Here is a 27,772-nt window from a genome sequence, read left to right as displayed (position 1 = left end):
GGCGTTGGCCTGGGGTGGGGGCGGGGGTGGGAATTACAAAACCATAGACTCCCAGACGTTAGGGATCCTTTCGGCCACGGTAACATCTGCTTCTTGTTTTAAAGGCTTGTTTGTGTACCGAGTAGTAAATTCGAAGTTGCAAGTATTCCCATAGCGAGGGATATTAACTTTTAAGCAAATCTATTTGTTGTTGCGAAATCAGAGTGTGGCAATGCAGTTAGTAAGAGTTTCAGCAGCAAGGGAAAGCCATGTTCGCCTAATTCAAACATCGAAAAGTGTGAGATGTTTAGGTAACATCCCTCCCTCTTCTGTGTCCACCTTCCCAGCCCACATCCCCCAACAGGAAGCCACTAATTGTTAGTATAGGCTTTTAGATTGTTTTATCCATTCCCGAGGTAATACAGACATATTTTTCTCTGATTAACATTTTTCTGCACCTTGATTTTTTTTCCCACTTAATACACCTTGGAGATTCTTCTATAGTGATAATGAGACCACTCAGTGAATTTAGAGTGGTCTCATTCTCACTATTCTCATAATTATTAAGGTACAATTTACATACAATACGATGCACCTTATATGACGTGCAATTAGATGAGTTTTGATAAAAGTAGAAATGCAGGGTCTTGTGGTAAGGGCATCATTTAATGTCTTAAGAAACTTTTTCAAAGTGGCTGTTCCAGTTTACATTCCCACCAGCAATGTACGAGCGTTCCAGTTTCTCTGCATTCTTACCAACACTTGGCATTGGTACCAGGCTGGTGTGTTCAGTGGTTGAGCATCGACCTATGAATGGAGGGCCCCAAAGACACAGTCAAGGCTCTGGTGCACTCAAAGGGGAACGTGATGTCCTTTGGCAAAGTGAAGAATGTGCTTTAAAAGAATCTGTGCTCAGCCAGAGTTTGGTTAGACTTCCCTAGACACCCAGCATAAAAGGTGGAAGGTTTTTTAAAACCATCTTATTGAAGTACTGTCAGTTATATTTTCAGAAAAATGTGTCCTAAGTGCCCAGCTCAATGACTTTTCACAAAGTGAATCCACCCTTAAAACCTGCACCCAGACCAAGAAACAGCACACTGTCTGATCCCTGAAATCCCTTTGTTGGTCCCTTCCGATCATGACGTTCCCCCATAAGTAACCACTATTTTGACTTTCATCACCATTGATTAGCTTTCAACTTCACGAGAATGGAATCATTAAGTCTACACTGTTTAGCGTCTGACTCCTTTCATTCAATATTATGCTAAACATGTAGTTGTAGCTCCTAACTGCTGTATAATGTTCCATTGAGTGAACATAGCACAATTCATTTATCCATTCTATTGTGTTTTTGTGTGTTTTTGTTCATCTTCACCGGAGGATATTTTTTCATTGCTTTTTTTAGAGAGAGGGAGGGGAAGAGACACAGAGAGAGAAACATCGATGTGAGAAAGACACATCAATTGGTTGCCTCCCACACGAAGGTGCAAGAAAAAGACTCACTGTAATTATGTTGTAGAATGGAGGTTTATTGGAAGGAAACGCCAGACAGGCTCCCAAGGAAGGGTCTAGCCATGAGGCACTAAAAAGAATGGGACCTTGGACCAAGAAGGGTCCCAACCACTGCTAACGGAGCTCACTAGCCCTCCCATTTCTTCCCAACCTGTTAGGTCCGTGCTAATGCCCCATTACTCCCCATGTTTCTCAACCCAAAGCCCAGAGCAGTGGGCTCTTTGTTCTTCCCACCATCTGACACCGGGCTATCAGGAGAGTCACTAGCCTACCCAAGAACTGGCTCCCCTCAGGTACTGACTTCCTGGGAGCATGTTATTCCTTGTTGGTGACCCTCATTCATCTTAACAGCCCCTGGCACGAGCCTCCAAATGTGAACTCACTGGATCATGGAGAGGAATGTACCTGGAGCAAAAAGAAGGATGCTGATGACATCGAGTCGGCTCCCTCAGGGTGGGGAAGCGGATGGGGGCATCTCTTCTTCCAGGGACCAGATCTGGCACAAGATGTCTGCTCAGGCAACCCCACTGCCTGGCATGCCCTCTCCCTAGGGACCATTAAACCTTCTTGCTTTCCTCAGTCTTAATGTTTGAGAAGGACTGCCTCCTCCAGGAAGCCCATGACCAGGGCATGCTCTTCAGCAGATTGGCACTGAGATAGAATGTGCCCTGCTGGCAGCATTCTCATCAATGTCAAAAGTCTCAGGGATGAATCTATTGTTGGAAATAGAATAAAAAACTATATTTCCCAGAATCCCTTGCAGCCTCGAGTGGCCATGTGACTAAACTCTAGCCAATGAGAAGTGAGTGGATATGACACGTGCAACCTCCGGTTATGTCCACAATGGGAATGGCATACCTTCAACTTCCACTCTTCTTGTTGGAGGGAATGTGAACACAATGTGGTCATTGTGAACCCTCACAATCAAGATAAGCTAGAAGGACCCAGAGTACCAGCAATTTAAACCACCATAACATACCCAGACTAGTATGGGAGAGAAAAATAAAATTTTCTCAAGTTGAAGTTACTGTATTTGGCCTCTAGTCAGAGTAGCTTAACTTATAATCTAGCTAGTACAGAGTGCTAGTACAGTGTGAGGATGTAGAAAGCTCCTCTTCTAATCCATCCAAACAGTCCAGAATGGGCTTGGACAAGAAAGATGTGAGGAGGAAGTATATTGGAAGATAAATGGAGAGACGAGATCCAGAGAAAAGAGAAGAAGAAGTGGACAACATGATCAACTCCTTTTTCTTCAGCATCCCCCCGAGGTCAACACCCTCCTGGGTATATTAGGGTTCACCCCCTCCTCTCACCACCTATTTTTCTTGGGGGGCAAGAGGTTTGGACTCAGGTCATAGAACGTTAGACGTCACAGCGTTGTTTTCATAGCCGCAGTCAGGAGCCAATGCAGCCTTGTTTACCAGGACCAAGTCATCACAGATTCCATTGGACTCCTCCTCCTAAGGGCAGGCAATGCCACATGGTCAGCTTAGGGGTGGAGCACAGGAAGAAATCCCAAAAGTGGCTGCATCAGGATCCATGAGTTTCCCATAGAGAAAACCCTGGTCACAGGAGGACTCTGGGAGATGTCATCACCTGATCCCTAACCCTGGAGGGCAGTCCCCCAGACCCCAAGCCTTGGGTAGGGGGTCTCAAGGGGATGGGTGAGAATGTGCATGGCTAGAAGCCCTGCCCCACCAAATGGATTATCTGCAGAAGGGGACACATAAAGGGGAAGGAGAAACAGTTTTTCACTCTTGCCCAGGTGATGGGCAGAGAGACGCCAAAACATAGGTGGCGTGCCAAGATGTGTCTTGGAAGTGGAGGTGTCACTGCTAAGTTCAGAGTGTCTGCCCCACTCATCCAGCCAGCCGCACAGCAAACACATGGCTTCTCTCTGCCCTGATCAGAATATGGCTCCCCCTACCTCCTCAAGGGGCCCTGGATCTCTATATTCTCTCCCCCATCGCCCCCTAGCCCCACACACCAGCCTATGGATGAGAGCAGTCTCTAGGGGCCAGCCCTGCACTGTGGGGTAGCCGGGCCTTATGTCTGTGTGCGCCCACATGGTGGTTAGATACCTGCACCGTGTCCTTCTGAGACGCCATCTCCACCGAATTCTCACCCACGCTCAGCTTATGAAAAGATCTCCTTCTGCAAAGCAAAGAGTGGACTCAGAGAGCCTCTCCTCCCCCTGCCTGTCCCCATTCCTGCACCCGCCCCACATGCTTGTCCCCAGACTGCTCACTGCACCAAGCAGTGGGGAGCATTGTGGGAGGTGGGGTACCTTATCTTTCTTCCCTCCCAGCCCTTTCTTCAGCACAGACAGGGTAGAGATAAGGAAAGAAGAAAACTACAGCAAGGTGGATTTAGAGAAATTCTAGAAAGGATACCCAAATTCGGAACGTGGGAAGGGAGGAGGGCAGGCTAGAAATATGGAGCCTGTGAATTTGGTAGGAAGGACATGGGGGAATGTTAGGGGAAAACAGAGAAGGCTGAGGTGGCCCCATCCACCCTCCAGCTCTGTACCCACCTCCAGGCGTAGAAGGCTCCCAGGACCAACAGGAGGAAGAGGAGGCCAGCCAGCAGCCCCAGGAAGCAGAGTAGGTTCTGGAACAGATGCAGGCGGTGCAGGGCTGGAACACAGGGGAGAGCTCAGGGGGCAGCTATGGCTCCAGGCCTCCAAAGCTCCTTTCCAAGTGACTTTCCCAAGGTGAAACCTTTTCTAACTTTCACTTTATCTCAGGAGCTTCCCCATGTAAAGGAGCTTCAAGCAACCAATGTAGACTAGACAGACGAGCTGCAGCCATTCAGGGAAAACCTCAGAGGGAAGCCCTGGGACCTGAGAGCCAGGCCTTGTGTAGGGAGGCCTGGGAAATGGAGCCCTCCCTCACCTCTGTTTCCAAAGTAGGTGGAGGCAGAGGCAGAGCCCAGGGCATTGGAGGCAGAACACACGTATTCCCCCTGGTCACTGGGCCGCAGTTTCTCAATGTCCACCCTCAAGGCATTGGGGGTGGCTGAGACGTGGATGTGGGGCTCTGCTGGAGTGCTCAAGGGCTGGCTGGAGGCCACCACTCGACTGCCAAGGTGGAGGGTCAGGCTGGCTAGGGGCTCGCTGTCCACTCTGCAGTCCAGAATACCCTGGGTGCCACCCTCAGGTTCCACAAAGACCGTCATGGTGGGCGTCTTGGGAGGGTCTGTGGGAAGACAGAGAGTGGTGATTACAGAAAACAACCACAAACTCCTCTCCTCCCTGTACCCATGCAAGGCGATGTTGCTGCTCCTCCCATTAAGAGCCTATTTCCTTACACCTTGACTCGCTTTGACCACTGGAAGGCAAAAGTGACATTGTGTAACTTCAAGAATAGATCTAAAAGTCCTCACAGCTTCTGCTCTCCTTGGAATACAAGCCTGTGGGGAGCCCAGGCCAGCCTGTTGGACACACATGGCCCAGCCAGCAGCCAGCCCCAACCACCAGCCATGAGGGTGAAGCCATCCTAGACCATGTAGCCACAGTTCAGCCATTAGACAATTGCAGCCACATGAAGTGAAACCAGCAAAACTGCTCAGAAAGGAATGTAAGAACAGAATGAAGAAAGTCAGAATGCAAGAAGGACTGACTTTCTGGCCCACAGAATTGTGATCAAATAAAATGGCTATCATTTTAAGCACTACGTTTTGGGGTGGCTTGTTACACAGCAATAGCTGACTGAAACAGCATGAGGCCCTGGTGGAAAATGGAACAGAGAACCAAGGTTGATGAGGGCTTATTGTGTGGCAGGACTTCTGCATGCTTTATCTCCTAGACGCCTCACAAGGTGAGGGGATGACATTTGCAGATGAGGAAACCAAGGCACAGATGCACAAGAAGTCAATAGGAGTCTGTCAGTCCAGGACTCCATGCTTGTGAAGTCCTTGCTCTTTGGAGGCAGAAGAAAAAGAAGCCCTGAAGTGGGCCTGTGAGTAGTAGGGAAACTGAGGCAGGGGGCTGTGTCACTCACAGAGCACACGGAGCATGACTGGAGCAGAGGTGGTGGTCCCAGTGGGGAGCTCAGCCCTGCAGTGGTACACTCCAGCTTGGGCACGGGACACGTAGGAGAAGGAAAGGGTGGGCACAGGCTCCGCATATAGTTGCCGACCGTTCCAGAACCAAGCGAAAGTGGAGTTGACCGTGGGCCTGGGGCCACCAGGAAGGTGACAACTCAGGTTCAGCGCTGCACCCTCAGGCACATCCAGGCCTGGCTCGGCCACCACACGCACACCTGCGGGCCAAGGACCAGGAGGTGGTTGGGGATCTGCAGGCCTGGGTGGGATCTGAGAGGCCTCTGTGCATTATGGGAAGTTCTTATCTGACTTGGGATCTGAGCCCCAAAGGTGGGACTGTGTCCCCATCAGACTGAGATCTCTGAGAACAGGGCTGTCTCTCATCCTCACACAGGAGACCTTCAGGGCAGGGCTGGGTCACCCTTTCTCACCAAACTAGATGTCCTGATGGATGAGGCTGTGTCCTACCCCCAGATTGGACTCCCCAAGGGTGAGGTGAGGCTGCACCTCCTCCCTCAGCCTGGGCTTGTGAGGGTAGGACTCTGTCCCTCTTCCCACCCCAGGTTCCCTGGGGAGGGTCTGTGCGCTCTGTGAGGGCAGGGTTATGTCTCCTCTGCACCCACGCTCTTCTCGGCCATTGTTACACCTCCGTTCTCATAGGGAGCTCTCCAAGGGCAAGATTGTTTCTCTCCCTCAGGCTGGGCACCCCCCTCCAGTGGGAGCTATTCCTCCTCCACCAGATCAGGTGGAGCTACATCTACCCTTTCAGGCCAGTCAACCCCCCTCCAGATGGACTCCGACCCCACAGCACCTGAGCCCCGTCTCCTCCCCCATCGCCCACTCACCTTCCGCCTGTAGCTGCCCTGTGGTGCTGACTGAGCCCAGCAAGTTGTGGGCCTTGCAGACATAGGTGTTCTCATCACCTGAGGGCACATCTTGCACCTGTAGCCGCAGGGAGTTGCGGGCCACCTGGACACGGCCCGTCCCCGATGCCAAGCCATGGCTGGTGGCCAGTACCTTGCCATCCCGGGACAGGGCCAGCTCGGCAGGTGGCTCGCTGTCCACAGTGCACTGCACCACAGTCATGGGGCTGGCCCTTGAGTCTCGGAAGGAGGACAGGACAGCATCCCGAGGAGCATCTGGGGGTGGGCAGGGCATAGTTGGGGTCATTGCTTGGAAATCCTATCCTGTCCATTGTCTGCCCTCCTGGCATTGGTGAGGCTGAAGCCTCTGGACAGTCATTTCCTAAAAATGCCACCTTCTCAGGAGCCCGTGGGAAGATTCTTCAGGCAGGGGTCACAGGGACCCAGGCCCCTTTCCTCACCACCTATGTCCTTCTTTCCCCAGGTGCCCATTCCCAGCCCACTGCAATCCTGTGCCCACCCCCATCGGGGCCCAAAAGTGCCCTCCACCACCCTGGGTACCCCCATCCAAGGATCCCTGCTCACAGAGGACTTGCAGGGCTGTAGGCCTGGAACTGCGTGTGCCCTGGGCATCCTGGACTTGGCAAGAGTAGGCACCGGCATGAGCCCGCGTAGCCACCGGGATTGAGAGGGAGGCGGAGGGCCCTTCCTGCAGCCAACGGCTGTTGTGATACCAAGTATAGAGGGTGGGTGGGCTGGCAGCAGGGTCCTCACAGGTCACTGTGATGGAGGCCCCCTCGGGCACAGCGGCCGACGGAGCCACGGTCACCTGCACGCCTGTCCCAAGGAGGCCAGGGTCAGCGGGGCCCAGCCAGACACCAGAGCGATCCCACCCCTGGTGGCCTTGACCCGAGCCCTGCCTCACCCTCCAGCCGCAATTCCAGGGACGTGTTGACCTGGCCCAGAGGACTGCGGGCCGAGCAGCTATAGAGACCCTCATCCCTGGGCCGGGGCTCCCACAGCTCCAGGCGCAGGGTGTTGGGCACAGAGGCTTCAGTCGAGGAGGCCAGGAGGCTACCAGCATGGCTGAGGGCCAGCTGGGCGGGTGGGTGGCTGTCCACGGTGCACAGTATCAGGGCCAGCCGCCCACCACGACTCTCCAAGAGGTAGGTCAGGCGCAGGCTGCGGGGTGCATCTACAGGAGCACGAAAGGCGTGGACAGAGTTCAGAGACCACAGCCATGAGGAGGCCAGTGTGTAGGTGCCATTCAAACCAGGAGGGCCCGGGCCTCCCACCCCAAGCGCTTCCACTTGCTCATCTGGGGCACTGCTGCTCTGCCCAGAGAGAACCTATCTCCGTAGCCCCCGACTCTCATGCTCCTGTGAAGGGCTCCACCAGCTGGCTGAGTTCTGGTACTGAGTTCCCAGGTGGGGCCTCTGATCATGCCCTGATCCCAGTAGGCTGCTGTCATTCCTTCCAGCCCCACCCAGCCATCAACCACTCACAGTGGACATCAAGGATGACAGGTCCGGAGAAGCGCGGTGCCTGGCCAGGGGTCACCACACCACAGTGGTAGGAGGCAGCATCCGTGACTGTGACATTGGGCAGGTGGATGGAGTGGGCACCTGGGCGCTGCTTCCCGTCTTGGTACCATGTGTAGGTGAGCTGAGTCTTGTGCGTGGTCCACACAAGGCAGGTCAGGTTCACCGGCTGCCCCTCCTGCACGGTGGCCTTTGGCCACACCTGCACACTCACCGCTGGAGAGAGGAGGGCACGGAGACACCAGTGAGGGTCGTGAGGCCGAGTAAAACAAGCCACCTGTCTCCATGAGGGAGGGACGCCCCTCGGCCTCTGGGAGGCACAGATGGCCCACCTGTGAATGGGCTCAGAGGTGGAACTTGGCAAACAACTCATCATCTCTCAGCTGATCCCAAGCCGAGTTCTGCGGAGCCCTCCCTGGCCCTGGTGGGGAGCACATGGGAGAATACAGGCCTCCCTGGCCCTGCTGTGGTTTCTCCTTGAGCCCCCCTTTCTGATTAGTTTTGTCCACTGGGCACCCGTGTAAAATTCAGTTTTTAAAAAAAAGCTCTTCCATGAAGCCCAAGTTTGGAGACTGCTGCCCGTAAGAAGAGACTATCCTATGTCCACACTCACACCCCCACACTGACCCTGGGCATCGAAACTGGCTGAGGCCGAGGTCTGGCCTAGGGTGTTGGTGGCCTCGCAGGTGTAGACGCCCTCGTCCTCCAGCCCTGCATCGTGGATCTCCAGGCGCAGCGTGTTGGGGGCCACAGCCACCTTTAGCCGGGGAGAGCTGCCTGCCAGTTCCCCCACACCTTGTAGGGTGGAGGCCACCAGGCGGTCCCCATGGAGCAGGCGTAGCTGGGCCAAAGGGTCGCTGTTCACACGGCACAGGAGGAGGCCCAGTCGCCCAGGGCCAGTGTCCATCAGGGTGGTGAGTGTGGCCTGGCGAGGGGCATCTGCACAAAGTGGGGAGTGGTCAGGGTCTGGCCAGGTGGTCCCTCATCTAAGGCTCTCTCATGGAGGCAGAGCCCAAGACCCAGGGGTCAGTATCCCCTCCCCCAGCCACACCCTTGGCTCCTTCACACCCCAAGAAACACATGCAGTATGAAAGCATTTACAGGACACGTGGAGGCTGATGGGGGTGGCCAGGCTTGTGGTGGCTGAGCCCGGGGCCTGGGCTTGGCAGTGGTAGGCTCCAGCTTGGCTCAAAGTTATGGCTGCAAAGCGGAGTGTGGCTGAGGTCGACTCCTGGAGGGGCTGGCCATCCCGATACCAGCGGTATGAGGTCCCTTCCAGAGCCTCCGTGGGTACCTTGCAGCTCAGGACCACGGCCTGGCCCTCCTGGAGCTCGGGTGATGGTGACACCTGGACCCAGGCTCCTGCCGGAAGAAATCAAGAGCAAGTGAGGACCCTCTGCCATATCCTCCCACAGTCTGGGACCGCGTGTCATCCACACCAAGACCATGACCGCATGACCCCAAACCTGTGTCCCTGAGCCACAGCTCTCCCACCAGACCACTGCCGACTTCAACCCATGCCTCGGTCTCTCCTGCTCCCAACTTCCCTGCATGGGTCTGTCCTGGCGTTTACCACCTACCACCTTGAAGTACGGCTTCGCTCTGTCAATCACATCTCGCCTACCAGAAGATGGGCCTCTCGAGGGTCCAACCCACTTATATGACCTGCAACCCAGTGCCAGGCACAGTGCCTGCACGTGTTAGCTCTTGACAAATGTTGGTTTGACACCATAAAGCACTAAATCCTGCCAAAGGCCATTGTCCTGATCATGAGTTGAACTCAGCATGGGTGACTGAGGGCTTAGAAGGGGAAGTTAGCAGCTGTGTGATCTTTTCCCTCCAGCCCTCTCTAGCCAGCTCTGCACCCAGGCTCAAGGTCATGAGAGCCCAGGAACTGGGGACTAAGCAAAGGGCAGTTCCTAGTGCCCCCTGGGTCTAAGGCAGGATGAGACCAAGCTGGAGGCAGGGGGAGGGGGAGACGGAGGGACAGCTGGAGTGGTGACTGAGAGCAGACTGTGCCTGGGAACAGAACCAAATTAGTCCCAAGCTAGCAGGGCCACCTGCTAGTCATGTGATCAGGAGCAAGCTCCTAAAGCTCTGACCTGAAATATCTCTGCCTGTGAAATGAGTATAATAAATAAGAAAAGATGTATAGGACCAAGGCCCAAGGCAAATGTTCACAAGTTGATGTTTGTCATTGTGAGAGAAAAATTGTGTGGTTTTCTTTGGCCTTTGTAACATTATGGATATTAGCTTTCCTTTTTCCTAGCTTATTCGCATAGGGAGAATTTTTATAGAAAAACTAGAGGCCCGGTGCACAAATTCATGCATGGGTGGGGTCCCTCAGCCTGGCCCTGGGAAGTTGGCCAGCCGGCCCCCTCCCCCTCAGATTGGGGCCGGTGAGGGGTGCTAGCTGGCCTTGCGGGGAGGGAATGCGGGAGGTTGGCCAGCCCAGGAGGTTGGCTGTGGGAGCGCACTGACCACCAGGGGGCAGCTCCTGCATTGAGCATCTTCCCCCTGGTGGTCAGTGCATCTCATAGCAACCTATTGACCGGTTGTTCGGTCATTTGGTCGTTCGGTTGCTTAGGCTTTTATATATATATAGATATGTGAATATATTCTTATGCATATGGGCATATCTGTATATGCATATGTGTGTACATACACACATTGGTGTGCATATATTACACATGTATATGCATAATGTACATATATATTAGATTTTGTATGAGATACTTATTATCTAACAAAATTATACTATTACATAAGAAGTTATCTGTCAGAAATTGCTCCAATCAAGCAAACCGCCTTGTGCAATTGCCACTACCTCCTAGTGGCTGCCATGGTTATTACAGGTGAAAATGTCTAGCTGGAGACAAAGGGAAACCTCTGTGGGTTGGTGGAAACTGTCCAGAAACTATGGCTGAAAAAGACCTCACATGCTTGCCTGGCCAGAATGGTTCCAAGGCATCTGTTTCTACCACGTCGCCAGGGGACTGACACTCACCTCGGACCTGGAAGAAGAGGGAGGTGTTGGCTGATCCGAGGACATTTGTGGCCTCACAGCGGTAGCTGCCAGAGTCTCCAAGGCCCAAGTCTCGGACCTCTAGCTGCAGGGAGTTGGCCATGGCCTTGGCATGGAAGTGGCCACGGGATGGGAGCTGGAGCCCCAGGCTGGTAGCCAAGAGGCGTTCCCCATGATACAGGGCCAGTTGGGCCAGCGGACTACTGTCCACAGTGCAGACAAACACAGCCATGTGGCCCTGGTCCACGTCCAGGAGGGCTGACAGCTTTGGAGGATCCGGGGGATCTACAGGGACAAGGAGACGCTGAGGCCACCCCCAGCCCAGCTCACCATGTTCCAGCTGCCATATTGTGTCCCACTGCCCCCTCCACACACAGTCCCGGCCCACCCTTTCCCAGCCCAAGCCACGTTCTTGTCTCCCCAAACCCAACCCAGCCTGGTTCCTCCCAGACCAACCCTCCAAGTGCCAATGCTGCCCTTGCCCATCACGCACAGAGCACACTCAGGACCACGGGGGCGGAGAGCTGGGCATCAGCCTCAGAGAGGACGCGGCAGGCGTAGAGAGCAGCATCTGTTCTGGCCACAGGCAGCAGCGTCACAGTCTCCAGGGGGCCCTGGGTCCACAGTGCCCCATTCCGGAACCAAGAGAAGTTGGCAGGGCCTCCACCAGCTTCCCGTCTAACACTGCAAGTCAGGTTGGCGAAGGTGCCCTCTGGCAGCGTGTGCGACGGAGTGATGACCAGGACCGTGGCTGGAGAGCAGGCAGCACAGACCCCCTTGAGACAGGCCTCACTTTGACTGCTTCCCCGCAACCCCGGGGGCTACTGGTCCAGCCTCCCAGCCTGGAGCGGGGCGGAAGGAGACCCTCGGGAGTGCCCACTGGACAGGGTGGGAAAGCAAACTTCCGCAGCTAAACAAAGTGGTTCCACTGGATCCTTGAAGCCTGGGTTTCAGCGGAATAGGGTCCCAAGTACTGGCCCCGACCCTGTGCCACCATTCCCCGCCCCGACTCACCCTGGGCATCGAAGGTCACTGAGGAGGAGGCGTTGCCCAGGGTGTTGCTGGCCTCGCACAGATATTCACCCTCGTCCTCCAGCACCGGGTCACGAATCTCCACACGCAGCAGGTTAGGGGCTCTGTTGACCTTTATGCGCTGGGAACAGCCCCCACACGTGCTGCACCCGCCCCCTGGTGTCAGGGAAGTAGCTACTACACGGTCCCCGTGGAGCAGCCGCAGCTGGGCAGGGGGGTCGCTGTCCACACGGCACTCCAGGAAGCCTCGACGGCCAGCCCTGAGGTCCTCAGCGTCGGTGTCCAGCTGGGCGGTGAGCGTGGGCCGGCGTGGGGCGTCTGCAGGGGGGAAGAGCAGGGGCACTCATGGAAGACCACAGCTTCGGCCAGGGCTGCCTGGGATCCCAGAAGACACTGGACAAAGGCCTGGGCCCAGAGCTGCCACAAACAGCTGGGCCCTGACAAGGACAAGCAGGCCAGGGTGGGAGGAATCCAGCCCCTGTGCCTCGGGCTCAGCCACGCCCTAGGGCTGTATCCGATCTTCCCCGGGGAAGAAGGGCATTTTCCCGGGGAAACAAAGGCACCGTGTGGGCTAGCAGTCACTTGCCTAACTCCCAGGTGCTCCTGAGCTGGGCGCCCTCATAGCAATCCCTGTGAATCTTGCCTCTGCTCTCTCTGCACCCCATCCCTTCCCCCAGGATTCCCCTTCCCCTTATCTCTGGTCTTCAAGCAGCTCTACTTAGAATAATAGACAATGCTTAAAGTGCCCTCTCTCTAGAGCAGCGGTTCTCAACCTGTGGGTCGCGGCCCCTTTGGGGGATCGAACAACCCTTTCACAGGGGTCGCCTAAGACCATCGGAAAACACATATAATTACATATTGTTTTTGTGATTAATCACTATGCTTTAATTATGTTCAATTTGTAACAATGAAATTGGGGGTCACCACAACATGAGGAACGGTATTAAAGGGTCGCAGCATTAGGAAGGTTGAGAACCACTGCTCTAGAGGCTTCTGGAGATGGGTGGTCAAAGACAGCCGCCAGCAAGGCCTCCTGTGATCTCACCCTGACACTCGGAAACCCCTAAGAGGTGGCTGCTCTTCCTGACGGTCCCAGGATGTTGCTCTTGCTCATGTCAGGGGAGGCTTTCTGGAAGCTAAGGGTGCCCTGAATATTGGTGGGCCCCTCAGGCTAATATGGAACATCCACTGCTGACCAGATGCAGTTCCCTTGCTGAGAGGTTCTGCTTTCATGTCTCTGGGGGCCTGTGAGGACACAACCTATGGGGCGTGTGCGCATATATAGGAGTATGGTGTCCCAGGGTCCAGCTCAGGAGGATGAAGCTTGGCCATGGTGCCCATGGTGGGTTTGAGGCTAGGCACAGAGGGCCCTGAAATGTCTAGGATTGGAGATAGGACATGAGGAGGTGTAAAATCCCTAGCCTTGTTCCTCAAATTACAGCCCAGGGTGGAAAGGCCCATGGTGCCCAGGCCTGTGGCTGCCCTCCTGATCTAGACCCTGGCAGGACAGGGTCAGGAGGGCCGAGAGGAGGGAGGGATGGCTGGCGGACCCCAGTGGACTGATCCATCCTCCCCAAGACAGGCAGGGGCCAGTGGGGGGGCTGCTCACAGAGCACCGTGAGGACGGCAGGCGAGGAGGGCCCGCTGGCGCTGTGACTGTCCTGGGCGCGACAGTAGTATGAGCCAGCATCGGTGCTGGAGGCCGCGGGGAGCAGGAGGCTGCTGCTGGGCCCCTCAAGAAGCAGGGCTCCGTTCAGGTACCAGGAGAAGCGGATGTCAGGCGTTGGGCTCAGGCCACTCCGGCAGCTCAGCGTCACCATCTGCCCTTCCACCACCTCTGCTGCTGGGCTGATGAGGAGGTGGGCTGCTAGCAGAAGGAGACAGGGAGGCTCAGCCCGCTGCACATCTGTGGCCCCATGCCACCCACTGCAGGAAGTCCTCCAGCATCCCCCCTCCACCCCCGCCCCGATAGTTGTAGGTAGTTCTGGGCTTTGTGATGTCAGATCTATGAATCTCTTGAGGATCAGGAGGGTTTGGCCTTGAATATTGCCAAATAGGTCCATTCTGACCTATTGATAGTAACTGGCTGCAGCATGGCTGAGAAGGATTCTGAGCTGGAACCCAGGCTTGATCCATTAGCTATGTCTGCCGTGGCCTCAGAATGAGGGAGGGGTAGCACATGTACCAAGAGTTGGAAGACCCTACTCTATTCTGCCTCCTGAATCTGACTCCTATCTACTAGTTGCACAGAACCTGCCCCAAATGTTTGATAAATAAGAAACAAATGAATGCATATGAGGGACCTTCCAAGTTCAGAGTCAGAACGTACGTAGAAGGAATAAGACAACCTGCCATGTTTCCCTTGTTGCCTTGACTTCCATGAACCTCCCATGTTGGGATATGACAGAACCCCCCGGGTCCTGGATGTGATTTTTAGGAGCCAGCTAGTTCAGTCCCTCAGTTGAGCCCTCTGGACTCCTAGGAGGAAGAGGCCAGAGTAGGCCTCCTCTTCGAGCTCCCTCCACCAGCCCCACGGCCATCTTACCATTGGCTTGGAAGTCCAGGGTGGAGGACGCGTTCCCATAGGAGTTGGTGGCTGTGCAAGTGTATTCCCCGCTGTCGGCCAGCCCCAGGTCTCGGATCTCCAGGCGCAGAAAGTTGGGGGCAGAGGAGACACTGAAGCGTGGGCCGCGGTCATCCTTGCCAGAGGTAGAGGCCAGGACAAGTCCCCCGTGTGACAGCACCAGGGTGGCCATGGGCTCACTGACCACGGAGCAATGGAGGATGCCCACCAGCCCCGCCTGCATCTCCAGGAAGGCAGTTAGGTGGGGGGCGAGGGGTGGGTCTGCATGGAGAAAGGCCTGTCACCCTCAGACAGGGGCACTCCCTGGAGTCCCCTTCATAGTCTATAACCCCTGCACCTCCTTTGTCCCACAATGCCCTGGGACATGGAGGGAGACCCCAGCAGCTCCTGAGTGCCGGCTGAATAAACTTTTGTCCCTGGGCTGGGTAAAGCACTTCAGTCGATCCTTGTGGCCACCCCAAGAGTGGGAATCAGGAACCCTACTTTAAAGATGGGGAGCCCTAGCCGGTTTGGCTCAGTGCATAGGGCAATGGACCATGGACTGAAGTGTCCTGGGTTCAATTCCAGTCAAGGGCATATACCTCGGTTGCAGGCTCGATTCCAGGCCCTTGTCAGAGGCAACCAATCGATGTGTCCTTCTCATATCAATCTCTCTCTCTCTCTCTCTCTCTCTCTCTCTCTGTCTCTCCTCCTCCCTTTCACTCTCTCTAAAAAATCAGTGGAAAAATATCCCTGGGTGAGGATTATAAATAAATAAATACTGGCAAAGAGGTCTGGCAGTGGACAGCACCCCACCCAGGTGACCAAAGTGAACTCTACCAGCAATTGAACACACTGACATCACTGATGTGACGCGGAGACAGACACAGCATCACGGCTGTGGGGTTCCTGCCCGAGTTCCAGGCTCTGTCTACTGGACTCAGACAAACACGAACTGAGGGAGGGACACCCACACAACCACTGGCCTGTACTCTTCAAGTGTCAATGTCAAGAAGATGAGAAAAGACCAAGGCACTGTCCCCAATTAAAGGAGAATAAGGAGACACAACAACTGAATGCAGCTGGATCCCAGATTGGATCCGGGATCCCAAAAAATAATTGCCATAAAGGGCATTATTGGATCAATTGGCATATTTTAAATATGGACTGTAGATTAGATAATGGATGTATATCAATGTTAAATTTTCTGACTGTGATCACTGTAGTGTGGTTATGTATGAGAATGACCTTAGAAACTACACTGAGGAACTTAGGGGTAAAGGACATCATGTCTACAACATTAGAAATATAAATAGATGAATGGATGAATAGATAAATGATAGATAGGTAACATATGTGTGTATGTATACTGACAGAGTGCATATGTACATACTAGAGGCCCGGTGCACGGATTTGTACATTGAAAGTAAATTAATTAGAAGAAATATTTTAGAGGCCAGGGAGGGACCCTGGGAGGGCTTCAGGGCATGTCTGGCCCTCTTGCCCAGTCCCGATTGGCCAGACCCCAGCAGCAAGATAACCTACTGGTTGGAGCGTCTGCCCCCTGGTGGTCAATGCATGTCATAGCAACTGGTCGAGCGGTCAAACGGTCAGACACTTGGCATATTAGGCTTTTATATATAGAAATGTGTCTAGAGATGCATATGTATGTGTTTACAGAGAAAAAATGTGTACATGTGTGCACATACATACGTGCACATATATGTGTACATGTATATATACACATATACACACATGTAATATATATTGTAAAAGAAAGAAAGCACATGAACCTAAATTTTAACAAATTGGGACTTTTTTATTTTCCAGGTCCTCTTTTTATTTTTTAAAATATATTTTTATTGATTTCAGAGAGGAAGGGAGAGGAAGAGAGAGAAACCTCAATGATGGGAATCATTGATCGGCTGCCTCCTGCACGCCCCCAACTGGGGATGGAGCCCGCAACCCAGGCATGTGCCCTTGACCAGAATCAAACCTGGGACCCTTCAGTCTGCAGGCTGATGCTCTATCCACTGACCCAAACCAACTAGGGCAACAAATTGGGACTTTAAGTTAAAGGTACTGCATATGATAATTCTTTGTAATCTTTTTGGAAGTTTTAACTTATTTCAAAATAAAAATTTTTAAATCAGAGGAAACAGAGGCCCAGGGAGGTCCAAGCCTTGCCCAGGTGTGCAGAGCTCAAGGCCACCCGGCCCAGGACCTAACCTGCCTGCAGGGGCCCCACCCCTTGGCCTGGCTCCAGCAGTGTCCGCCACACACTGGCCACTTACGGATGACCACCACGCTGATGGGCCCAGAGCGCTCCCTGCCATGGGCGTACTGCACCTCGCAGACGTAGAAGCCAGTGTCGGCCCTGGTAGCTGAGTGCAGCTGGAGGGTAGGGCTGTGAGCATCCTCCAACAGGGCATGGTTCTTGTACCAGCTGTAGCGCAGCCCGCTGGGTGCTTCTTTAGGCACGTTGCAGGTGAGTGTCACCGTCTGGTTCTCCTGGATGGGGCCTGCTGGGCTCATCTGGACCTCAGCCACTGTGGGGGCAGCAGAGAGCACACTGGGGGTACCCAGCCGACTTGCAGGCCAACTCCTCAGAGCCCCGGGCTTGCAGCCACTCAGCTTAATCTGCGCAGACTACATCACACCCTTCAGTGGAGCCTGCTGTGTCTGTCCTGTTCACGGGGACCCTCCTGACACCTCACCCTGCCGGAGAGGTTTGTCATCTGTCTGAGGGGGCAACTTGACCTGGCTCTCCTCAGCCCCTGTGGCCTGGACCCCTTCCCCACCCTCTGGTCAAGACCCAGGTTCACCCAGACTCACTGAAGATGTGGAGGCTGAAAGGGGGCGAGACCAAGGAGCCCACTTCATTCCCAGCTTGGCAGGTGTAGACTCCGGCATCATCCCAGGCTGCCTGGGGCAACCGCAGCACAAGACTCTGGGATTTGAGGGGCGTCCCATCCTTGAGCCACTGCACAGAGCTGACCGCGGGGTAGCTGCTGTTCACCTGGCAGGTGAGTGTGACCAGGTCACCTGGACGAATGTTCCCCTCCGAGGGGCTGGGGAGGATCTCCACAGCTTTGGGGGCATCTGCAAGGCATGATGGGTGGGGTGTCAGGTAAGGAGACTTGGCTGGGAGGGCGTGGCCCACTCTCTGTCAGCACCCTGCCCGAAGGAAGCCCACCCATTAGTCCCATTAGTTCCTCTGTCCCGGGCTGTGCTGCACCCCATCTTATGTTCCTAATCCCTTCCTTCGCCACTGAGAGTCTGATAATGCAATGCTTGGCCTAGTGTCCAGCCCACACTGCCTTCCAGGGCTTTCTGCCTCATGACACTGTCCAATGTCCTGTGTCCTATGTGGGGGTCATGGGTACCACACTGTTTGCTCTGGTGGCCTGTGGTAGCTGTTGGTAAGGGACAGAGCACCTGATGGAGGGAGCCAAAGACAGTCGAATTCGCTCTGAGAATGGTTAACCCATTTGTAAAGAGGGCGCCAACAGTACAAAGAGACCGCATTTTTTAGAATCTTGTTTCAAAGCTTCTCACTATGTAAATGGGCTAATAAAAGCTCACATTTTCACGTCCTTAATCTATGTAGAGAGGAAGATAGTAGAAGCTAATATATTTGACTGGTTAGTATGTGCCAAGCACTCCTCCAATTTTCATAACAATTCTATGAGATAGGAACTAGCATTTATTGTTACCGCCCCTTACATAGATGAGAAAACGGAGGCTCTGAGAGGCCAGTAACTTGCCCAAAGTTTGCTCATTGAGTGGATGGTTACGTCGGCCATCTGAGGCCTGTGGACAGCGGTTGTTCTAGAAGAGGCTGCCCCATTGTACTGTGATGGGAAGATGCACAAGCAAGTGAAAACTCGGTACGGCCTCTTTGCCATGTCCGGGTGATGCCCTGATCACCATGGATGTGAGCAGCGTTAGGCCACAAAGGGTTGACCCCCCCTCCCCAGCATCCTCCAGAGCTGGACTAAATCCCAAGGTCCTTGCTGCCTGACCCCTAAGCCTCTGGGTCTTTGTCTCCCCTTCTGTGCCCAGCCTGGCCTCAGGGACAAGAGGTGAAAGGGAGCTTGAAGGTGGCTCTTTGTGCTTAGCAGTCTCTCTACCCCGGCCCCACCCAGGAGGTCAGAGTGCACCCAGCCTCGCTGCAGGGGCGAGGGCTCTGTTTCTATGGAGAAGGAACTGGTTTCCACTGGGGAGCCACAGCTGGGTGCCCAGTGACGAGGGCGTGCCCCCCCCCCCCCCCCCCCCCCCCCACCCCCCCCCCCCCCCCCCCGCACTCACACTGCACTTGGAGGAGAATCTCGCCCTTGGTCTTGTACCCGGCCACCGAGAGCTGGCAGCTCAAGGTCCGGCCATGGTCCTGCCAGGACAGGGCCATGTGGAGGGTCTCCCGGTGGCTGATGCCCGTGGTCTCGAGCTTCTGGAAGTGGGAGGTGACTGAGCGAGCTGGGTCCTGGCCTTGCCACTGCAGGCTGATGGACTCCTGCTGGCACGCGTAGGGAGTGGAGCAGTTGAAGTCCACCTCCATGCCCTCGCGAAGCTCTAACGGTGAGGCAATGGTGGGCACGTTGGGCTCCTCTGAGGACAAAGACAGGAGGCTCAGGACTCCCCCTCACCACCCTCGACGCCTCCTGCCCTGCAAACCCCAGCTGAGGCACGAGCCCTGGGCAGGGGACTTCAAGGGGAAGGAGAGGTTGCTTTCTACCCCCACCCCCTTGGGGTGAATGCATGGAGGGCACAAAGCTGGGACTAGACTGGGGCTGGGGGTGGGTTTAGGACAAGGGTTGGGGCTGTGAGTCAGTGGGGCCAGAAGCAGCTTGGGAGCCCCTTCCAGGCAGCAGCCAGGCCACCCCATTCCTCACCTGTCACAGTGACCGCTGTGCCTGTGGCATCTACCCAGCGGTTGACATCACTGATCTCGAAGCGGAAGCTGTAGGTGCCCGAGTCCTGGGGGCTCAGGTCCTTCAGCAGCAGGTTGCACACCTTGTGCTCAACATTCCCCAGCAGCTGGGCACGGCCACGGAAGCGTGCCTCCACCTGCTGGGAGTCCCCCGAGTGGTAAACCACCTGCCGATTTCCCGAGTAGTCATAGTACCAGATGGATGTGATGCCATGGGGCACCTCCACGTTGTCAGGGAAACTGAAGATGCAGGGAATGACGAGGCAGGACCCCTTCACGCCCTGCACGGCCACGGGACGGGAGACACCCCAGGAGGCCAGGACTGAGGGAGGAACAGACAGACAGGAGAATAATGCAGGCCTGGGGGCACCGCAGAGCCCTATGACCTGCCCTATAGAAGGTGCCCCAGGTGGACCCCCAAACCCTCCTGTGTTCTCAGCAATACAGTCCCTCTGGGAGGGTCACTGGTCCCTGCCACTGTCTCTCTGTGCCTACCCGTCAACCTCAGCAGCCAACCCGTGACCAGGCACAGTCTGTCTGCTCGGCCAGCAGAGGCTGGGCTCACGGAGGCCAGGCCCAGAGGGATGAGCACAACTTACCTGTGGAGATGGATGCGGCCAGGTGGAGAAGCTGAAGCAGGTAGCCCATAGCAGGTTCTCCCGCCTGTCCTGGTGCATAAGAGAGTGGTGTGCACTGTATTGATCGGACACACAGGACTCCTAAGGAGCCTCCAGGCACCTCAGCTCCGAGCCTGCCGAAGGGTCAGCCCTGTGTCCCCAACAGGCTCTGCTGAGAGGGCAGGGCTTCCAAGGACTGCTGGGGCAGCCACCCACTGGGTGCCAGGAGCCCACGTTCTCGGCTTGGACTTTACCCAGCAATGCCCTCACTGGTGGAATGCACTAGAAAACCCTCTGGGCGTCCCTCAACCCCACCCCAAGTTCTGCTTTCCCATCCCCTCAAGAGCACTACCCCAGAGCAGATGAACAGTTGTTTCTCCCTTCCCTCCACTCCCTGCCCCTCCCTGTCCCTCCCTGCCACCCAAGCCAACAGGAACTGGAACCCAGAGAGGCCCAATGACTTACTCCAAGGCACTCAGCAAGAATAATGGTTTCTTACTTGAGACTTAGCTCCCTACCTCTAGCCTTACAAGCTATAAGCCATAGGGGGCTTGATTGAACACTTAACCAAAGTGCTGTCTTTAAGGGCCATTCCCTTGCTCAAAAACCTTCTGTGGCTCCCCATTGCCCAATACATCCCTGAAAGGTCTTAATTTCTTACTCCCAGCTCTGCCTTCATTCCCTGCTCCTCACACATCCACCCTGGGGCCAGTCCCATCTGCACATGGGCTCTCCAGCTGACTAGCTGTGTCCCCACCACAAATCATCTCTGCTTGTTGAAACCTTATTAGTTGTCAAGGTATAGCTTGAAGGCAGCTTCTAGCTGAAACTTCCCCTTTGGGTCCCTGTGGTCACCAGAGCTATCTCTGTCTTGCCTTGTCCTTGGCATCTTGTGAGAGCCTGAAAGTGGAGACATGTGCCCTGCAGCCCTGCAGAGCAGTCCCCAGGCTTTGCAGCAACATGCAGAGAGAGAGGTGAGAGTTGGTGACAGGGCTGGGGGCAAGGGGGGGGGGGGGGGGGGGGGAGCACGAGGGCCCTGCACCACACACACCCCACAAGCATAAGTTAATTGCCTATAGTATACAATGCACAAGAAGGCAGAGGGGCCCTCTACCATGGAGTGCCCCTGGTGAGGATGAGGGTTCTTAGGGGTGCCAGAGATATGAATCTGAAGAGGAGAGAGGGCAGAAACACATATAACTAAAACTATAAAACTATTAGAGGAAAACATGGATAAAAAGATTCATGACCTAGTATGAGGCAATGATTTCTTAAGTATGATAGCAAAAGTACAAGCAACAGAAGAAAATATAGATAAATTGAACTTGATCAAAATAACTTTTGTGAATCAAAGGATACTAGCAAGATAGTAAAAAAAAAACCCCACAGAATGTGAGAAAATATTTGCAAATCACGGGGTTAGAATCATACATAAGGAATTAATATCTGGAATATATAAAGAACTCCTATACAGCTCAACAACAAACTCTAAACAACCCAAATTTTTAAAATGGACTAAGGACTTGAATAGACATCTCTTCAAAGATGATGTAAAATGGCCAGTAAGCCCATGAAAAGATGCTCAAGATCATTAGTCATAAGGGAAATGCAAATCAAAACCACAATGACCCTGTCTGGGTGGCTCAGTTGTTTGGAGTGTGGTTCTGTACACCAAAAGGTTGCATGTTCAATTCCCAGTCAGGGCACATACCTAGGTTTTGTTTCGAGCCCCTGTTGGGGTGCATACAGGAGGCAACTAATCGGTGTTCCTCTCTCTCTCTTTTTCATTCCTTTCCTCTCAAAAAAAAATAATATATATATATATACACACACACATATACATATATCCTATATAATAAAGAGCTAATATGCAAATGGTCATCACACCTTCACGCCCTCACACCCTCACGCCCTCACACTGTCATGCTGTAACGGCTCAGATACTCAGCACTGGGGAGAGAGGAATGGGGACCAGCCAGGTACAAATGAGCTCGTGAGAAAGGAATGGGGACAAACCGCCTGCCCTGTGGTCCCGGGAACCAGCGGCTGGGGCTGTGGCCCGGAGAGGGACAAGCTGCCCGCCCCGTAGTCCCAGGCACCTGCAGCTACAGCCCGGGCGAAGCTGCCCGCCCACGGTCCCCTGCGGCTGCAGCTGGCCCAGGTCCCGGGTGCCTGTGACTGGCTGGAGGAGGGAATCCTGGGTCTCGGGTGCGGGGCAAGGCAGAGGTGGTTAGAGGTGATCAGGCCAGTAGGGGAGCAGTTAGGGGCGATCAGGCAGGCAGGCAGAGGTGGTTATGGGTGATCAAGCAGGCAGGCAGGCAAGCAGTTAGGAGCCAGCGGTCTCAGATTGTGAGAAGAAGTCAGACATCCCCAGAGTGGTCCTGGATTGGAGAGGGAGCAGGCCGGGCTGAGGGAACCCTCCTCGCCCCCTGCCCCAGGCATGAATTTTGTGCACCGGGCCTCTAGTATATAAATGAGGATTTAAAAAAAAAACCCACAATGAGCTACCACTTCACACCCATCAGAATGGCTATTAGCAAACAAACAAAGTCAGAAAATAAATGTTGGAGAGGATATGGAGAAATTAGAAGCTCAGTGCACTGCTGGTAGGAATGTAAAATAGTGCAGCCCCTGTGGAAAACTATTGGTGGTCCCTCAAAAAGTCAGACATAAATTACCGTCTGATCCAGCAACTCTGCTCCTGGGTGGAGTGAAAACAGGGTCTCCCAGGTTCATAGCAGTGCTATTCACAATAGCCAAAACGTGAAAACAACCCAAGTGTCCATCAACAGATGAATGGATAAAAAACCATGGAATAGCCATAAGCAGGGATGAAATTCTGACACACTTTACAGCATGGGCGAACCTTGAAAATATTATGCTCAGTGAAGTCAGCCAGATCAAAAGGCCAAATATTGCAAGATTCCACTTAAAGAGATACCTAAAATAGGCAAATTCATACAGACAGAAAGTAGAATAGAGACTTCCAAGGGCTACAGGGAGGGGAGTTCATGTGTAATGGGTACAGAGTGTATGTTTGGATGATGAAAAAGTTCTAGAAATAGACAGTGGTGGTGGTTCCACAATATTGTGAATGTACTTAATGCCACTGAATTGTGCACTTGAAAATGGTTAAATCAGTACATTTTATGTTTTGCCCATTTTACCACACACACATACAAAACCCATGTTGCCAACTTTGCAGTCCTCCCTGGTCCTAAATGCTGATGCTGCAGAGTGAGGGGAAGGGCCTGGGGAGGCTGGAAGTGGGGACAGGAAACTCATGACAATTCCCAGCCCCCGTGCATCAGCCCAGCTGATTCTGGCGGCTACCAGGGGGCACACCTGGGAGTGCTGAGCAGACACGCGGGGCCTGGGTGAAGCCGGAATGGCCTGTCACGATGACAAGACAGAACTCAGCCAAGTGTGAAAGGACGAGGGTGTCCTTGCAGAGAGCACATCGAAGCAAAGGCAAGGGAAGACCCGGAAGAGCACTGCTCCTCAGGAGACCCAGCCCCTGGCTTCGGCTGCTCCAGCAGACAGATCTGGTCATTTTCTGAAACCCACTGGCTCATCCCCAGTTCTTTGGGCCATCCTAGGCCTACTCCTGTCCCAGGAGGCTATACCCACACCTGGTCTGCGGCCATAAGAAAGGCTCATGCTGGCCCAGCTGTAAGCAGCTCTGCAGGATTCAGTTTCTGTTTCCCAGTGTCAGACTGGGCCCCAAGACCTGGATGCTGGGCTGAAAGGCAGCCCACTGTGCATGGTTGGGGGCAGGTATGGCCCTGGAGCCCACAGCCACGCTGGATGTCAGGGTCAGATCTTCTACAGCTAGGACATCAGCGAGACAACATGCGCATGCCTTGCTGATAGCCACAGCTCCCCTTCCTGTTCCCATCTGGGGCCCTGGAAAGGGCAATGCTGAACCTAATGGTGGAGGAATGGTGGGATTTTAAATGTACTGTTCCCAGAATGGAACAGGGATTTTGGAACGTTTGAGAGGAGGACTCTTTCTAGAACTACCCAAAGTTGCATCATGTAGATGCCACCTATAATTTAGCCCAGCCACACACGAAGGGTCGGTCCCACCAGAGTCCATCTTAATAGCTCAGCCTAAAAATCAATCTCAGCCCACAGAACTTTTCTGGAAAAGAAGAAGGGCAAGAAGAACCCCAGACGGGAGACCCTTGTCTCTGTTTGAAAGGCTGGCATTGCAATAGCTAAGCTCTGGGAAGAGCCCAAGTGCCCATCAGTAGATGAGTGGATAAAAAAGCTGTGGTACATTTATACCGTGGAATACTATGCAGCAGTAAAAAAGAAGAATCTCTTACCCTCTGAGACAGCATGGAGGGACCTGGAGAGTATCATGCTAAGTGAAATAAGTCAGTCAGAGAAAGACAAGTATCACATGATCTCACTCGTATGTGGAATCTAAGTAACAAAATAAACTGATGAACGGAGTGGATCCAGAGACATGGAAGCATGGAACAGAGTGAGGAATCTCAGAGGGGGGGGGGAAGGGGGGGGGGGGGGGAGGTAGTCAACCAAAGACCTTGTATGCATATATGCATAACCCATGAACACAGACAATGTGTGGTGAAGGCCTGGGGCCAGGGGGGAGCTGGAAGGGGCCAATTGGGGCGGGGGGACATATGTAATACTTTCAACAATAAAGAATTATTAAGAAAGAAAGAAAGAAAGAAAGAAAGAAAGAAAGAAAGAAAGAAAGAAAGAAAGGAAGGAAGGAAGGAAGGAAGGAAGGAAGGAAGGAAGGAAGGAAGGAAGGAAGACTGGTACTGAAGGCTTGGGTTAAGCTGTGTCCTGGTACCAGCGCCCCCTGGTGGTAGAGGGAAGATTGTGGGTCTTAGGGGAGGGGTGGGTATATTGGGGGGCAGAGAGCACCACAGCTCTAAAACAACCTGACCCTTAGGCAACGACCATTTGGGAGAGTATTATTCCCCAGACCTCAGGAAGTTCCTGAGGTCCATCTTTGCATCCAGGTCTTGGGTGCTCTGAAGGCAGAGTTTTAAATCCTCACTCCTACCCAGAAATGGTAGAGGTTGCATCAGGGTTAGGAGGGGTGGCCTGTCACATGGTGGGCACCCATGCTTGCTGCCTGTGCGGGAGCAAGTGAGCAGGTAAAGTCTCTGTGAGACCACGTGTCCCAGGACAGCTGAGGAGAGTGGATTGGGACGCTGAGTGCCTGACCTCTGATCCCAGAGGCCAAGTCCAGCCTGGGGGGGAAAGGTAAAAGCAGTTTCACTGCAGGCAGCTCAACAGGATTCAGTTTCTGTTTCCCAGATCAGGGCTTCTCCCCAACTTCCCTCTCAGGCGGGGGAAGGAGGGAAACGGGGTGACACAGTCAGCTGGAGCGCTCTGCCCACTGATAGGAGAACAGGGTACAGCTGGGCAATCCCAGGAGCACAGTATCTTTATAACAGTGGGAAGTCCCAAACATTTAACTCTGAGAGACGTATAACCCATAAATGCAATCTCCTGGCTTTGAAATGGGCAATAGAAATTTCACCTTTTAACCTGGTTATAAATGCTTTCAGCCTGAGCACCCATCCCCCCGAGCTTTGCCGAACTGTGCTAGGGTCCTGCGCTCAGATGAATGAAGCCAAGATAAATGACGGGGAGTGGACTGGGCTTAGAGTGAGGGGAAGACGAAGGTTGTGCTGCAGTTGGGCTGGGGTGAAGGTGATGGTTAGGCAGTGATTTGGAATGGAATGGAGGGTTGACATGGAGGTGAGAGTGATGGGTTTGGGGTGAGGGTAAAGGCCGGTGATTAGTAAATGGTTGGGGTCAGGATGCAATGGAGGGTGAGATAGGGTGGATCCGGGACCTGCGGTGGGCAAGATGGTGGTTACGATTGGGACTGGGATTGGGATTGGGACTGGGACTGGGAATGGGATGTGGGTTGGGAAGATTTGGAGCTGTGAAAGGGTTTAGGTTAGAAGTGCAGCTTTGATTAGTGTCTTGGGCTTGGGTTGATTTGGCATCCAGCTCTCACACCCAGATGACCCCCAGCCAACCTCAGCCCAGCCCAGCTCCCATCCCTCCACTCGCCCTCCAGGCCCAGGGACAGGAGTACCTGCTCCACGGGGAAGTGGCTGCAAGGCTGGTGAACCGCAGGCCAGGAGAACAGGAAGGAGGGCCAGATGCTCCGGTGCTGCCTGCCCCCCGGGGCTCTGTCACCCCGAGAGAGGAGACCCGGCCTCAGGAGCTGCTTCTCCTTTTCCCAAAGCCTCAGCTGTACTGCCCAGCCCGGAGGCTGGTCGGGGAGGCAGCTGCAGGCCTTTCGCAATCCAGGACAGGAAAGACTTGGCAGGGGAAGGCCCCCGGCCAGGCTGGGCACCAAGGGACTTGAGCAAGCGAAAGTGGGATCCGGGGCCACGCTCTAGCCTCCTCTCAGGCACAGTGGAGGGATATGGAGGATCTGCTCACCCCTCTCTTTGGGGCCGCTTGGCCTTTTCAGGGAGTCTGAGAGTGGAGGCGAGCTTTCTGCACACTGTTCCTCCTGACAACTGGGCAGGAGGCAAACCCAGGGAGATCGGGGTACAGCTGGGCAATCCCGGGAGCACAGTATCTTTATATCAGTGGGAAGTCCCAAACATTTAACTCTGAGAGACATATAACCCATAAATGCCATCTACTGGCTTTGAAATGGGCAACAGAAATTGCCTGGGGGAGGAGACCTTTCCAGGGCACCCAGACCGAGGTGTTGATTCTCCACACCCCTTGGGAGCCTCTCGGCACCCCCATGCCATACTGGAACACCCCCCCCCCAAGAAGCAGGTCCTAGTTGTAGGGAACACAGGGGCCCACTGAGGTAGAAAAGGAAAGACCCTAGCACAGGAGAGTTACCATTATAACACTGGAGCCCATTTTACTGAGGGCCTACTATGTGCCAAGCACTGGACATATGGGACACATGTTAATTGCTCCAAACAATACTGGATACAAGGGACAACACATTTCTTTGTTTTTGTAACTTAAATTTACTTCAACTCAGCCCCTGCCTATCTGTAGTGGTAGGGAGCCCGGCCATGGCAGATCAGCCTCCCGCTATCCTGTGGGAAAACCTCATGTGCTGATAAAAATAAAAAATAAAAAATAAATGACGTAAAACCCTGAATCGGATGGATCCCAGGATCCAAAGCAGATGTCTCCTGACAGTCTATCCTGAAATCCTCAGGCCCCACAGAACTTAGGTCTCTATCACTCTCTCCTCTTTGTAGCTCCTATATCACTCCTAACCTTGGGTTCAGCCCATTGCTTCCTCCTCCAACCACAACATAAGGCTTGTTGGTCCAGAGACCCCCAACCCTTCTACTGCAGACCACATTCATCTATCCCATAGCTTCATGGTGGGTGAAGCACACTCCTTTACCCATCAATTTGGTCTTAGCCAAAACTTATGTGGCCAAAGGATGTGAGTGGGCATGACAAAACGTCTTGAAATATACTCCCATAGTTTGCCTTGCCCTCTTGCATTTCTGCCATTGCCATGCAAAGGGCATACTCCAGCTGACCCGCTGGTCCAAAGAGGACAGACATGTGAGACCAACCCCACAGCCTGGAATGAAGCCCAGCTGGGCCCGACCAAAGTCAGCTACACCTGAGCCCACCTGAAGATACGTGTTTACTGTTGGATGCCCCTGAG

General features: G+C 53.9%; 1 protein-coding gene across 2 annotated transcripts; it reads right to left on the bottom strand.

Annotated features, from left to right (window-relative positions):
- Nucleotides 1–1,473: 1,473 nt before the first annotated feature.
- SIGLEC1 (sialic acid binding Ig-like lectin 1, sialoadhesin) lies at nucleotides 1,474–26,373 on the bottom strand. 2 transcript variants are annotated; one of them, XM_014546494.1, is made up of 22 exons: nucleotides 26,201–26,373; nucleotides 20,089–20,157; nucleotides 19,452–19,811; nucleotides 18,871–19,167; nucleotides 17,395–17,661; nucleotides 16,854–17,108; nucleotides 14,542–14,841; nucleotides 13,606–13,863; nucleotides 11,979–12,314; nucleotides 11,458–11,715; nucleotides 10,947–11,249; nucleotides 9,041–9,301; nucleotides 8,567–8,878; nucleotides 7,904–8,155; nucleotides 7,324–7,593; nucleotides 6,984–7,235; nucleotides 6,381–6,674; nucleotides 5,493–5,753; nucleotides 4,386–4,688; nucleotides 4,025–4,127; nucleotides 3,573–3,645; nucleotides 1,474–2,951 (listed from the first exon to the last, which is right to left on the bottom strand). In XM_014546494.1, the coding sequence occupies exons 2-22, from the start codon at nucleotides 20,135–20,137 to the stop codon at nucleotides 2,844–2,846; spliced, it is 5,172 nt and encodes a 1,723-aa protein (XP_014401980.1). In that variant the 5' UTR covers nucleotides 20,138–20,157; nucleotides 26,201–26,373; the 3' UTR covers nucleotides 1,474–2,843. The 2 variants fall into 2 exon arrangements, with proteins under 2 accessions (XP_014401980.1, XP_005874755.1); XM_005874693.2 differs by having other exon boundaries at nucleotides 20,089–20,152.
- Nucleotides 26,374–27,772: the final 1,399 nt, after the last annotated feature.

Source organism: Myotis brandtii, unplaced genomic scaffold (assembly GCF_000412655.1).
Source record: "Myotis brandtii unplaced genomic scaffold, ASM41265v1 scaffold45, whole genome shotgun sequence".
Taxonomy (NCBI): domain Eukaryota; kingdom Metazoa; phylum Chordata; class Mammalia; order Chiroptera; family Vespertilionidae; genus Myotis; species Myotis brandtii.
The sequence above is the reverse complement of the archived record's forward strand: the minus strand, read 5'-3'. Positions and strand labels throughout refer to the sequence as shown.

Bases quoted from the DNA above. Each gene is read 5' to 3' on its own strand.
- SIGLEC1 (XM_014546494.1), bottom strand. From the start codon at position 20,137: ATGGGCTACCTGCTTCAGCTTCTCCACCTGGCCGCATCCATCTCCACA. The intron at 12,315-13,605 runs GTGAGCAGCCCC...TCCCCCCTGCAG, and splicing joins TGCCGTCCTCACGGTGCTCT to ACGCCCCACGCCGGCCCACG. The intron at 3,646-4,024 runs GTGGGTACAGAG...TTTGCTTTGCAG, and splicing joins GGAGCCTTCTACGCCTGGAG to AAGGAGATCTTTTCATAAGC.